This window comes from Ctenopharyngodon idella, chromosome 16 (assembly GCF_019924925.1).
Source record: "Ctenopharyngodon idella isolate HZGC_01 chromosome 16, HZGC01, whole genome shotgun sequence".
NCBI lineage: Eukaryota > Metazoa > Chordata > Actinopteri > Cypriniformes > Xenocyprididae > Ctenopharyngodon > Ctenopharyngodon idella.
Genome location: NC_067235.1, coordinates 32,924,770 through 32,939,073, shown reverse-complemented (window position 1 = coordinate 32,939,073; position 14,304 = coordinate 32,924,770). Strand labels below are relative to the sequence as shown.

At 41.7% G+C, this 14,304-nt stretch overlaps 1 protein-coding gene across 1 annotated transcript; it reads right to left on the bottom strand.

Moving 5' to 3' along the window:
* Positions 1 to 7,215: 7,215 nt before the first annotated feature.
* Positions 7,216 to 13,392, bottom strand: LOC127496966 (free fatty acid receptor 3-like). The gene is made up of 2 exons (XM_051865005.1): positions 13,296 to 13,392; positions 7,216 to 10,261 (listed from the first exon to the last, which is right to left on the bottom strand). The coding sequence occupies exon 2, from the start codon at positions 10,231 to 10,233 to the stop codon at positions 9,250 to 9,252; it is 984 nt and encodes a 327-aa protein (XP_051720965.1). The 5' UTR covers positions 10,234 to 10,261; positions 13,296 to 13,392; the 3' UTR covers positions 7,216 to 9,249.
* Positions 13,393 to 14,304: the final 912 nt, after the last annotated feature.

The following is a 14,304-nucleotide window of genomic DNA, read 5'->3' as shown; positions in this document are numbered from 1 at the left end:
AGGAGCTCTTGGAGGTAGTGACTAGGGCTGTCGATAAGCTAAAAATCGACTGGCCAGCAGAGAGAGCTGAGACGAAACCGAAAAGTAAGCTTGATGAACGGTTTCTCCCTGCCCGGTCACTACCCCAGCGTCGGGGTTTGCCTTTCTTCCCCGATCTCCACACCGAGGTGTCGAGATCGTGGAGAAGGCCAGTTCAATACAGAGTGTTCAGCCCCCAAACATCGATCTATAGTAATATAGTGGGGCTGAAACAGCATGGCTATGGGGCGATGCCTCGGGTTGAAGAGACGCTCGCGGGCTATCTCTCGCCCGAATCTGCATCGTCCCTAAAAACCCCGACGCTGCCCACTAAGCCCCTAAAGACAACATCAGGCTTGGTGGGCAAGGCTTATGCGGCAGCAGGCCAGGCAGCAGCGTGCTTACATACGATGTCGCTGCTGCAAGCATATCAAGCTGACCTGCTGGGGGAAATCGATGAGAGCGGGGAGGCCACGTTTGAGTGCATCCAGGAGCTCAGGAAAGCAACAGACCTGGCTCTCCGTGCCACCAAAGAGACGGCCAAGTCAGTGGGTCGCTCTATGGCAGCCTTGGTGGCCACGGAGAGGCACTTGTGGCTGAACCTCTCGGACATAAGGGACAGAGACAAAACTGCCCTTATGGACGCGCCGCTGTCTCCTGCGGGCCTGTTTGGCGACGCTGTTACGTCAGTCGTCGACAGGTTCCAGGAGACTAAAAAACAATCTGCGGCGTTCCAGAGGTTCCTCCCCCGCCGCTCAAAAATTCCCCCCGGGGCTGCTGAGCGGGAGCAGCCTCGGCCGTCTACGAGCTCCTCTGCGCACCACAGAGCGCAACAGAAGTTTAGTGTGGCCACTCGTACCCCTCCGCAGAAAACCTGGGGGTCGGGGCGGTCCACACAGCAGAAGCCTTCTGGGGGTAAAGCGGACCTGCGGGCCGTTATTATTGCCAAGAAGGCTTCGAAGCGGTCCTGACATCTGTGGGTCAGGACCCAGTGAGGGCGGTCCCCTCCGGAGGGAGCCCGGTGTTAAAATATCTGGCACCCGCTTCCCTTCGGCGCCCTCAGGGGACCGTTATGCTAACCCTGCCATCCAGTGTGCGTCAGGGCGCAGCGGTCCCCGCCGACCCTCCGAGGAGGGCCGGCCGTCACTTGATTCGGCTATCTGTTGCCGATGCTCCGCTTCAGAGAGCCGAGCCAAGTGCTTAAAAAACACCAGAGGCCAGTCTCGAGAGACTGGTTCCCTTAGTAGATTTTATGGCAGAATGGAAACTTCTACCGAATATATCGAAATGGGTGCTGCTCATTATAGAGAGGGGTTACAGAATTCAGTTCGGGTCTCGCCCGCCCAGGTTCAATGGGGTCCTTCCCACAGTGGTGACCCCCGAGCAGTCTCTGGTGATGGAACAAGAGGTTGTGACACTTTTGCAAAAAGGAGCTATAGAAAGGGTTCCTCCTCCCAGCAAGCTGTCAGGTTTTTACAGCCGCTACTTCATTGTTCCAAAGAAGGATGGGGGACTACGTCCTATCATAGATTTACGTGTGCTAAATCGCTCTATACAAAAGCTAAAATTCAAGATGCTTACACTCAAACAGAGTATCCCACAGATCAGGTCCGAGGACTGGTTTGTGGCGATAGACCTGAAAGATGCGTACTTTCATGTGTCCATCCATCCTTCTCACAGGAAGTTCCTCAGGTTTGCTTTCGGGGGCGAAGCCTACCAGTACAGGGTTCTTCCGTTCGGCCTGTCATTATCACCCCGCACATTCACAAAGTGCGTGGATGCAGCCCTGGCTCCATTGAGACTCCAGGGCATCCGTGTACTAAACTATATCGACGATTGGTTGATTCTAGCTCAATCAGAGCAACTGGCAGCTCAGCATCGAGATGCTGTCCTGTCCCACATGAAAAGGCTTGGGCTGAGGCTCAATGCCAAAAAGAGTGTGCTAGTTCCGGCTCAGACTGCCAATTATCTGGGTGTAGTCTGGGACTCCACCACGATGCGGGCGCATCTGTCCCCCGCTCGTGTGAGTTCCATTCTCGCAGCCGTGAAAGGGGTGAAATTAGGCCAGTCACTCACTGTAAAACAGTTTCAGAAATTGTTGGGTCTGATGGCAGCTGCGTCCAACGTGATACCTTTTGGCCTTCTGCACATGAGACCCTTACAGTGGTGGCTCAAGACCAGGGGGTTTTCTCCGAGGGGAAATCCTTTTCGCATGATCAAAGTCACGCGGCGATGCCTTCGTGCTCTGGCCATGTGGAAAAATCCCTGGTTCCTGTCCCAGGGACCTGTGCTGGGGACTTCTGGTCGTCGTGTAATGCTTACGACAGATGCTTCCCTCACGGGCTGGGGGGCGATCATGAGTGGTCGCTCAGCTCAGGGTCTATGGGAGGACCATCAGCTCTCCTGGCACATAAATCGGCTGGAGATGATGGCGGTATTTCTAGCACTGAAACACTTCCTCCCAGACCTGAGAGACCACCATGTGTTGGTCCGCACGGACAACATGTCGGTGGTCTCATACATAAACCATCAGGGGGGTCTGCGGTCTCGCCAACTATATTACTTGGCCCGTCGGATCCTCCTGTGGTCCCTAGGGAAGCTGCTCTCGCTAAAGGCAGCTTACATCCCGGGGTATCAAAATGTGGGAGCAGACGCCCTGTCGAGACAGGGGCCGAGGCCCGGGGAGTGGAAGCTCCACCCGGAAGTGGTGGACCTCATATGGAGAAATTTCGGTCAAGCAGAAGTCGACCTATTTGCATCGGGAGAGTCAACCCAGTGTCCACTCTGGTACTCCCTAACACATCCAGCACCTTTGGGTCTGGATGCCATGGTACAGACGTGGCCGAGGCTACGTCTGTACGCATTTCCCCCGTTCGCTCTGCTCCCGGGGGTTCTGGAGAAAGTACGCCAGGAGGGGGCCAGCCTGATACTGGTAGCCCCGTTCTGGCCAACCAGGATATGGTTTTCGGACTTAGTGTCCCTACTAGACGGCTCCCCAATGGAGCTTCCCCTCAGACAGGATCTCCTGTCGCAAGCGGGCGGCACGATAACGCATCCTCGCCCAGAACTGTGGAAGCTATGGGCCTGGCCTCTGAGGGGGCCAGGTTCATAGATGCTGGTCTCCCAACTGAGGTTGTGGAGACCATCCTTAACTCCAGAGCTCCCTCCACGAGGAAGCTATATTCCTATAAATGGAATTTATTTTCTACTTGGTGTAGACAAAATGATACGGACCCTGTCCACTCTTCCATAAGCTTTGTGCTAAGATTCCTTCAAGAAAAATTCTCAGAAGGCTTATCCCCTTCTACCTTAAAAGTCTATGTTGCGGCTATCTCAGCCTATCATGCTCCTCTTGAGGGGGATTCCTCGGTTGGACGAGACCCCCTCGTCACACGCTTCCTCCGTGGTACACTGAGGTTGAGGCCTCCAGTGCGCACAAGGGTTCCGGCCTGGGACTTGGCCGTGGTACTGCAAGGGTTAGCCGAGGCTCCCTTCGAACCATTAGAGGAGGTTCCAGAAAAATTCCTCACTCTAAAAACTATTTTCCTACTCGCTATCACTTCCCTGAAAAGGATAGGAGATTTACAAGCACTTTCAGTTGCTCCATCTTACCTGGAATTTGCCCCAGGAATGGTGAAGGCATTTCTTCATGCTAGACCTGGCTATGTGCCGAAGGTCCCCACCAATGTCCCAGGCCCTATTGTGCTCCAGGCCTTTTACCCTCCTCCCTTTGGGAATTCGGATCAGGAAAAGCTGAATCTGCTCTGCCCAGTGAGGGCTCTAGATGCGTACGTCCACAGAGCTGCCCTGTGGCGAAAATCAGATCAACTGTTTGTCTGTTATGGGTCCCCTAAGAAAGGGGGCCCAGCATCGAAGCAGAGGATGAGCAAGTGGGTGGTCGAGGCCATCTCACTTGCATACGAAGCGGCCGGACAGCCTTCCCCACTGAATGTCCGTGCCCATTCTACTAGGGGTATGGCGGCATCAAAAGCCTTGATGTCTGGAATTTCCATCGATGACATATGTGATGCAGCTGGATGGTCATGCCAGCACACATTTATTAGGTTTTACAACCTGGATGTCGGCTCCACTCCGGGGTCTTCTATATTGTCAAGCTAACATTGGCAAGTACGTGAAGTTACGGCACAGCTGGGATTGCGTTCCCAATGCGTTATACGCAGCGTCGACAGTTCCCACGAAAGGGAACGTCTCAGGTTACAGATGTAACCCTGGTTCCCTGAGTAGGGAACGAGACGCTGCGTCTCCTGCCGTACCCCCAGCATACTTGCGAGTGCTTGCTTCAGACTTATCCCAGAAGCTAGCGATCTCTGCATCCGGGTATGCTTTATAGTTTCCTGGTCCGTGACGTCACCCGCCTCTGACGTCTCGCTACGCGATTGGTTAGATACATGAGTGCTTCAATGACGCAAACACGCAGAAGGTTCCCAATGCGTTATACGCAGCGTCTCGTTCCCTACTCAGGGAACCAGGGTTACATCTGTAACCTGAGACGTTTTTTACAGAGACTGTCACTTTATCTACTAAATTTGTGCCCTTATGTCCTGCAAAACATTTTTAAATTCTGCAGTACCTTTTTATATGGCATTTTCGTACAAGGTTATATATTCATCTCGAAAAAATTTTTTACCTGCAATATGCACTTTAATGAATTTGCGCATGGTTTGTCTTAAAGCATATTAATAACACCACATAGACGTATAAACAACATTAAAAACTTGATTTTCACTACAGGAAGAAGATATGTCCCAGTTTATCAGTCACTTCTATTCAAGGTGATTCAAGGTCTAGATGTGTTAGATTTAAGTGTAATATCTGTATTGCGCAGTGCAGATCTTTATCTTCATGCCTCCGGAACGTACATTTAAATGCCAATGAAACATTATTAGAAAGTTTCCCACATATGTGGATTCCCCCTGTAACACACAAAAGGGAAATGTGATGTTTCAGACGCCTCTGCCACAGGAAAGACAGATGAGCTCTTTATAGAATCTGTCACAAAGAGCACACAGCTTTTACTGAAGTGAAAGTAGAGCAAAAAAGACACAGACTCATGTTTAAAGTTGACAGTGGTGCTCAGAATAATACAGTAGCATCAATAAATAGATGTGATGTTTACGGCCACTATTGTATCTAGTAAACTCTCACAGTATGATCGCAATGCACATGCTCACATGCACGTACAATGCACCAAAAACTACATTCTGAACAAGTCTTTAAGCAAAACTATGTACGATCTTTAGACTTGTTAAAGGTGTACTATGTAACTTTGAGCTACGGAAGCCCTAAACGGCCATGGATTATAATTTTTTTCTATCTTTTGTCGTGATCACGACTTATTTTTCTCGTGATCTCGAGATAACAAAAGTTGTTTTCTCTCATCTCGACATAAAAGTTCTTTTTACAGTGATTGATTCTGAAACACACTGTACCCGGATTCTACTGTTGCTATAGTAACGAACACAACTTTCACGCGCATCTGATCGACGGATAAATCATGCGCTCTTATATCTTGTGGATATTTCAGCAAAATGTTTACTTCACTTAATAATAAAGTTTACAATAAATAAATACATATAGGCTAATCAATCACTGTTCAATAAATGTACGCTAAACATTTTATTTGTGTAATTAACATGTTTAATGATCAACAGAGCATTCAATATCTCAAGCGCAGCCAGAGTACCTTCAGAAAGATGCCAGATTATTCTATAATTCTATAAATTATTCGATTAAACCCACTTTATTTTCCTCATTCGTTTGAAATAAAATTATATTACATAATGTGTTTGTTATTTTTATTCGTCATGTAGGATAAGCTGTGATATCATTAAACTGTCTTCCTCCAGTTTCCATTAAAAAGAGGTGCAATACTCCAGATTTCCAAAAAACAAAACTTTAATCCAGTGGATATAGGCTAAAACAATCTTGGGATGCTGTTTGAGAAGAGTGTTTATGTATGTGTGTTGTTTCCAACAAAGAAATGTAGAAAATAGGTTACACACTATCACTGAATTAAATGACATAAGGCTATAAATCATATTTCTTATCAATATACATTGAGTGAGTGAAACGAACACTGAAACTGCGATGATTAAAATGGCGTCTTAAAGATACACGATAAGGTGCAAACAGAATACTATAATGTGACATCAAAATTAGTTTTAATAAGCAATAAGTTTAGTATCACACCGAACTATTGCGGTCGTGAAACTGTGGTGAGTCCAGCACTAGTCAGAACGATAACAGATACACTTTCAAGCAAAATAATCATATTCAAGCATTTAACAGTTAAGTTAATTACTTAACGCACACAGTACTGCACAAAATAAAGCGATCACGAAGACTCTCTGTCCGAAACTCGTACAATCTGGGCCAATATGAACTAATACAGTAAAGTGGAAATTTACCGCACATCATCAGTTATATTTGGTAATATACTGACACCTGTTGGCACATTTGTGTAATTTACAGCAGAGATTAAGTTGTGATCACGAGAAAACAACTTTTGTTATCTCGAGATCACGAGAAAATAAGTCGTGATCACGACAAAACAAGATAGAAAAAAATAATAATCCATGGCCGTTTAGGGCTTCCGCATTGAGCCCTGTAGCGGTTAAAAAACAAAACTGCATGCATTTTGCAGAAGAACATTGTTTTGGTTGTGCTTCGGCTCTGCATGACTGTGTGGATGAATAACGTTCTTTCTCATAGCTAAAAAAGAGAGAGATTACTGCTCATAAAACATTCACTACCAGTCTAATAGACATGGTACTTCCTTGAAACTAAATTTCAGCACAGCGCTACAACAACCATAATAAAATGACCCTTCACGGTAGATAATACTTTACTATGAACTATGTTAGAGAGCTACATAGGGCAATTTATCTGTTCAATAAAACACCTTACTCACCTGTTGAGTAATAAAAACGCCATCCCTGCATTGCATTTACAACATTTCAAACCCCTCAGTTTCCGCTACCTCCGAAAAGCCAAGCCAATGTTGATTCTTGTTTTATTACGAGCTCTGTCGCTTTCTCTTTTTGTCAGCAGACTCTCCTCTGTTCGGCGTTCGTTTAAAATGGGTGATTCCCGGAAGGTTGGAGATTTAGCTGCTCCATGTCAACCTTTCTCGCTCATTGTGACAACTAATCTATGCCACTCCCACACCATACACGCATCAAATTAGGAAATTAACCAAAGTGATATCTGATAAATCTGATATCCAAGTTAGAAAACTTCATGCAACTGTTCAAAATCTGCTTCATTGACACCAAATATTCACATTCATTAGCCTTTATAAAGAGAAGAGATAAAATAAATAGAAAAAAATATAAATAAAGTATTAAAAATCAAACTTGTTCCTCCACTCGCTGTATATCTCCAAACAGGGACAGGAAGTGACATCAGTGGAACAAGTTTGTGTTGGTCTATCTAAAGAGATGGCAAGTTAAAAACAAGCAATTCATTATTTGAGTGCTGCATAGAAAAAAAAAGAAACAGCATTCATGTGATATGATTCAGAATGGAGGAATAAAGAACGGAAGCATAATCACATATTTCATTGAAAAATTATTTTTGTCAAAATTAGGGCTGTTAAGTGGGCTGTCAAGTAAAAATTTTAATCTAATTCATTACACGATGTGGCGATTAATTCAAATTAATCACACACCAAAAGAGATTTTTAAAGTAATTATTGTGTTAAATAAGAAAAGCATGAAATAGACATTACAAAAGGTAGCTTTAGAAAAAAATATTTTATTTGATCCAACATAGAATTTGTTACACATACTTTTTAGGCAGTTGTTGCCTAATGGTTAGAGAGACTTGTAACCCGAAGGTCATGGGTTTGAGTCTCAGTACCAGCAGGAAATGTAGGTGGGGGGGAGTGAATGAACAGCACTCTCTTCCACTCTCATTACCCTAAACTGAGGTGCTCTTGAGCAAGGCACCTAACCCCCAATCGCTCCCCAGGCACCGCAGCAAAAATAGCTGCCCACTGCTCCGGGTGTGTGTTGACTGCTGTGTGTGTGTGTGTGTGTACTTGGATGGGTGAAATGCAAAGCACAAATTCTGAGTATGGGACACCATACTTGGCCACATCTCACATCACTTAGGTCTCAACGGCCATGAGGGTGAGTATATTAAGTGTGAAATATACCTTTAAAGGATTTTTTCTTAATATGGAAATATGAAGGTTTTTTTAATAAAATGATACTCTAAATAAGAAACTAAAACTTCCAGTAGGTACCGGTAAATGTCTAAATGAGTAAGTCATTGAGTGATTCATTCTTTTGATTAATTCAAACGGCTAATTCATTCAGGAATTAAGTAAATGGCTCTCTTTATGAATGAGCCATTGAATCATTGATTTACCTGATTGATTTGCTCAAAATGGGGATTCATTCAGAAACTAAACACCGCTGTGTGTTGCTCGGAGACGCCCAACAGTTCTGCTTTGGCTTTAAAGGTAATATTTTCATTGGCAAAATTGAGCAAAGGCAGACAATATCGTGTCTAAAATGTAACAAAAATCTTAACTTCTTATTTATTGAACTGTTGTATAAAATCAATATCACATTTGCGCTTGTGCTATTAAGGACAAAAACAGCTTTCGTGTGATATTGCGCTTGTTACTTGTGTGAAATTGTTTAACTATATCATAAATATAAAACTGAGACAAAAATTCATACAGGGGCCTTTTTGCCCTGATATCTTGATTTTTAGGGTCATTCTAACTGCATTCTATAGGCTTCATCACGCAGTGAGTTGTTGCCCTGCATCATATTCATCAACTGTATGAAATGTAAGATGAACTACGTAGTTCTGGGGCGGGGTGGGTGCGTTAAATGTGTTAATGATGCATTATTTTTTTTCCATAACTAATTAAATTAACATATTAAATTGACAGCCCTAGACTAAATATCTTTGTTTAATTGATTGTTTATTGGTTGAGCTCTTTATTTCATTGTGAATAAAATTGTGCTGCTGCAAAGATTTAAGTAACATATTAGTGCAATCAGCATGTTAATGCTTGATTTTCTTGTGAAAACCATTTTTTAAGCCGCTCCTCTTCTGTCCATCCATAAAGCATTGGGTCACGGTGGCGTAATAGAATTACATGAATTGGCTTTGGACAGAATTACATGCATTGAAGATACATTTGCAGGCAATGCAAAGCACATCAATCAATGCAAAACCTGGCTTGATATGTTAGCGGATGCTGTCATCTGAGCTCTGTGTTCTCTCCTCTGATTTCCCACGGTTGAATAAAGGGCAGCAGAGAGCAGGGAGGATGCAGGGAGGAAGCAGCCGCCCCACCAGCTCCTGCAACACCTTCTTGAAAGTCTGTCTGAGTGCTAAAGAAGAGAAGTAGAATATGAAAGGGTCGAGACATGCATTCAGCGTGCTGGTGAGCAGAGCATGTGTTCTCCATGTAGAACTGTAGCCGCGGACATATCCCTCCACATGTGAGATATTGAAGGGCATGAAACAGATAACAAAAACCAGAAGCGTTCCCAGTGCCATCCCGATAGCTCTATACCGCTTCTTGGCGTGAACTTTGGATAGACGGGAAAGTATGCAGATGCACTTGATGTAGCAGAAGCAGCAGGTTAGGAAAGGAATGCAGAAGAAAACGATAGAAAGCTCGAGGCGAACCGGCAGGAGGATATTGAGCTCTTCGGTGGTGAATTCTTCGTAACAGGTGTTACGCTTCGATGGATCGGTGATGTTGGGGTTCAAATAGTTGTGGTATTGCATGACGTAGACGACGCTGCAGTGTGCCATGGAAACAACCCAGAACATGACGCAGGCTATCACAGCATTTCGAGGCTTGCGTTTCAGCTTGTATTCAATGGGGAAAGCTACACCCAGGTATCGCTCCACACTGATGGCCATCAGATGTAAGGTGCTGTTGGCGATGACAGTGTAGAAGATGAATCCCGACAGCGGGCAGAGGAAGTACGGCATTGTCCATTTCATGTTGGCCGCCTCCACCATTCGAAAAGGCAGGAAAAAGAGGAAGATCAGGTCGGAGATGGTTAAACTGAGTAACAGCACGTCCATCGGGGTGGAGCGCTGGCGGACCTTCTGGAAGAAAGTGTAAAAGGCCAAGATGTTGGCGGGAAGGCCTATGATCAGCGTGAATCCATAGACCACTAACACCAGGTTACTGAGACCCACTGTCCACACCATCGTCACTGTAGATGCCAGGTATGCAAACCTGTAAGAGAAAAAAAAAGATTTAATTCAAGATAAGCATTTTAACCTTGTGTCATTATTTTGACTTCAAGCAAGAGCAATACGTACATACATTCCAGAAATCAAATTGGCTCATGGTTAAACACTTAAAGGATTAGTTCACTTTAAAATGAAAACTACCCCAATCTTTACTCATCCTCAAGCCATCCTAGGTGTATATGACTTTCTTTTTTTGATGAACACAATCGGAGTTATATTAACAAATATCCTGACATATCCAGCTTTATAATGCCAGTGAACGGGACCAATGAGTATGAAGCTCAAGAAAGTGCATACATTATAAATGTACTCCACATGGCTCCGGGGGATAATAAAGGCCTTCTGATATGAAGCAATGCATTTGTGTAAGAAAAATATCCATATTTAACAAGTTATAAAGTAAAATATCTAGCTTCCGCCAGACCGCCTTCCGTATTCAACCTACAAAGAAAGTGTATCGCCTCTCGCAGTTCAAAACACTTATGTTACGTCCTGTGCCTTCCGTATTTAACTTATGAAAATCGCTTAACTGACACGACGTCAGTTACGTTTTTTTTCGTAAGTTGAATACAGTAGGTGGTCTGGCTGAAGCTAGATATTTTACTTTATAACTTGTTAAATATGGATATTTTTCTTACACAAATGCATCACTTCACTTCAGAAAGCTTTTTTTAACCCCCCGGAGCCATGCGGAGTACGTTTATGATGGGTGGATGCACTTTCTTCAGCTCATACTCATTGGTCCCGTTCACTGCCATTATAAAGTTTGGATGCGTCAGGATATTTACAAACCCGATTCCAAAAAAGTTGGGACACTGTACAAATTGTGAATAAAAAAGGAATGCAATGATGTGGAAGTTTCAAATTTCAATATTTTATTCAGAATACAACATAGACCAAATTGGTCCTCCAGCTGTTCCTTATATGTACATTTAACTTTTCCGGCCTCTTATTGCTACCTGTCCCAACTTTTTTGGAATGCGTAGCTCTCATGAAATCCAAAATGAGCCAATATTTGGCATGACATTTCAAAATGTCTCACTTTCAACATTTGATATGTTATCTATATTCTATTGTGAATAAAATATAAGTTTATGAGATTTGTAAATTATTGCATTCCTTTTTTATTAACAATTTGTACAGGGTCCCAACTTTTTTGGAATCGGGTTTGTATTAATATAACTTGTGTTCATCAGAAAGAAGAAAGTCATATACACCTAGGATGGCTTGAGGGTGAGTAATTATTATTTTAGAGTGAACTAATCTTTTAAACAGGGTGTTTAACTGATGTATGTTAAGATTCTCACCCTTGGCTCCTCACAAACATAACAACATCATTTAAACATGACAGGAAGTTGATAAGCATCTTCTCAATACTAGAAATTGGCAAGCAAAGGTTTTAACCCTTTTTTTAAATTGCATTTAGTATCAGTAACAAGGAGTTATTCTCATTAACGTAATTTCCTCGACAGGCACTGGTATCTAATCCAGCAGTATCTTGACCACACATTGGAGCTTTAGGGTGGTAAAGAATCCTATTTTTGGAAGTAGGTCAGTTATTAATGGCAAAAAAAAAGTTCAGCACAGAAAGGAACTGACTAAAACCAAACAATGGTGCTAAATATACATCTATGCTTGCAATAATAAATAAACACGCAGCATATTTGGGATATTATCAAATAAATGTTGAATATATTTCAACACATCTCAGGAAATGCAAAGAAACATCACACGTTCAGGTGTTATTACTGAGAAAAAAATTCTGCAACCCACATGCAGAGATAAAAATGCATGAGTAGGTGATACATTTTCACACCTTTAGGGTATTTAAAGTATCTACATAACAACTGATGAAGTATTTACAATTACGCCAAGCTACTAACAAAATATTATTACTCAAAATGCATTTCCTAGAACATTTCCAAACTGATCAGCTGCAGATTTCAGCCATCAAATATTTTAGACTCTATGTGGTCTATCTGTATAAATAAATGTTTTAATTTCGGGTTAGTATCACCAGTCAGAGATGGGAAGCTTGTTAAAGGGGAATAACAGACTGTGCAATAGAAAATGTAGACTATGATGACAGTTAAAATATAAACATAAACAATAAACATTTTCAAGACAGAAACAAATACACACACACACACACACATATACATATATATATATATATATATATATATATATACACACACTATATTTAGCAACGTCTATGTTTCAGAACAATTTAGATTTTAGATATGTAAATGTAAAGATAAATTAGTAAATTTAAATAAATATTTCGGTAACACTTTACAATAAGGTTCATTTGTTAACATTAGTTAATATATTAACTAACATGAACTAACCATGAGCAATACATTTGTTACTGTATTTACTAATCTTTGTTAACGTTAGTTAATGAAAATACAGTTGTTCATGTTAGTTCACAGTGCTTTAACTAATGTTAACAAGATTTTAATAATGTATTAGTAAATGTTGAAATTAACATTAATAAAGATTAATAAATGCTGTATAAGTGCAGTTCATTATTAGTTCATGTTAACTAATGTTAACTAATGAACCTTATGGTAAAGTGTTACCAATATTTCCTTCTCAAAAGCAATAAAAAATAAGCCCTTAAAATACTTATCATTTCATGTATATACTGTAAATATCAAAATGCATATTATCTAGTATTTGAGAATCCATATTTCTATATGTGATTTTCTTTACTGAGTTTATGTAATAATGAATTATTAGGATGAAATACAATATATGTGTTTGTGTGTGTATATGCAGTAGTATTACATTCTAATAATCCTTATTGCATAAAACTACATTTAGAAATATGGGTTCCACATACGTTTTTTTTTTTCTTTAGCCTATAGATCAGAGAAGATTGTAATTTTCTGACCAAAGCTGCAAAAAAAGAAAAAAAAAAAAACTACCTGTTGAAGCATTAGAACCTTCAAAGTAATCATTATCACAAACCAATCTGAAAAAAATATATATAGATGCAAAATATTTTATACCTTACTAAATCAATCCAGTACCACAGACGTGACAATGTGATGCTCCTAGTCTTTACAGCTTTGTCTCATTATGTCATTTCGACACATGCGTCTATGAGAACAAAACAGGAAAGAAGCAACTCATTTGTCATTTCACTGAAAGAGGTGAATTTTCTTTGAATAGCACAGTGACAGAATGCTTTTTTTGTACTTTGCAAAAATCTATAAATGCATTACTCAGTGCTTTAAATTACAAGATGGGTTGTTGAAAGTCAAAGAGGAAAGTCTCTTCTTCTACAAAAGTCTTAATGTGAATTTGCTGTGAAAGTTAGTTGACTTCAGTGATGCTGCATACACACACATGCACACAAAGTGTTACAAAATAGAAGAACATCAGATTGAATGAGTACAATTAAAATTGATTCCTGAGTGTGACTTTGAGAAAACTTGGATGAAAGTTGTAATGAAGAACTTAAAGCTGCAAGCAGCGATGAAAGGGCCCTCGCACCCGTGCCACCGCCACCTGGTGGCTTTAGGAAAACAGAGCATGGTGGGCAATATGCATTTAACCCCCTGGAGTCGGTGGTCGCGCCGGCGATACCACCTTGCTTTCTTTCTTATCAGTATGAAAGAGACTCAAAATAATCCTTCACTTTTGCACATACAATTAAGAGTTATACTCCATTTTAATCTGTGAAATATCTTCTTTTATTTGTGTACACTCAGAGTAGAAACAAAATGTTGTGCTTTTAAAATAAAGAAAACTAACATGATGCGTGATCTTTCGTCTCCCTCTAAACGAAGTCCATTCTGATAGTCCTCAGAAAATGAACTGTAATTTAGTGAATACTAATCACTTATGTCTACAGAAACATTGAAATGTCAGGTTTTAAATCGTGTAAGTCAAATCAAAAACAAATATTCTCTGTTTATGTAATCTGTATGAAAAGAGAGAGATTCAAGTCGTTTGCGAGTCAGCTCATTATCCACTAATTCGGCCACGCCCACGAAGCTCACGCTCTATTCAGAC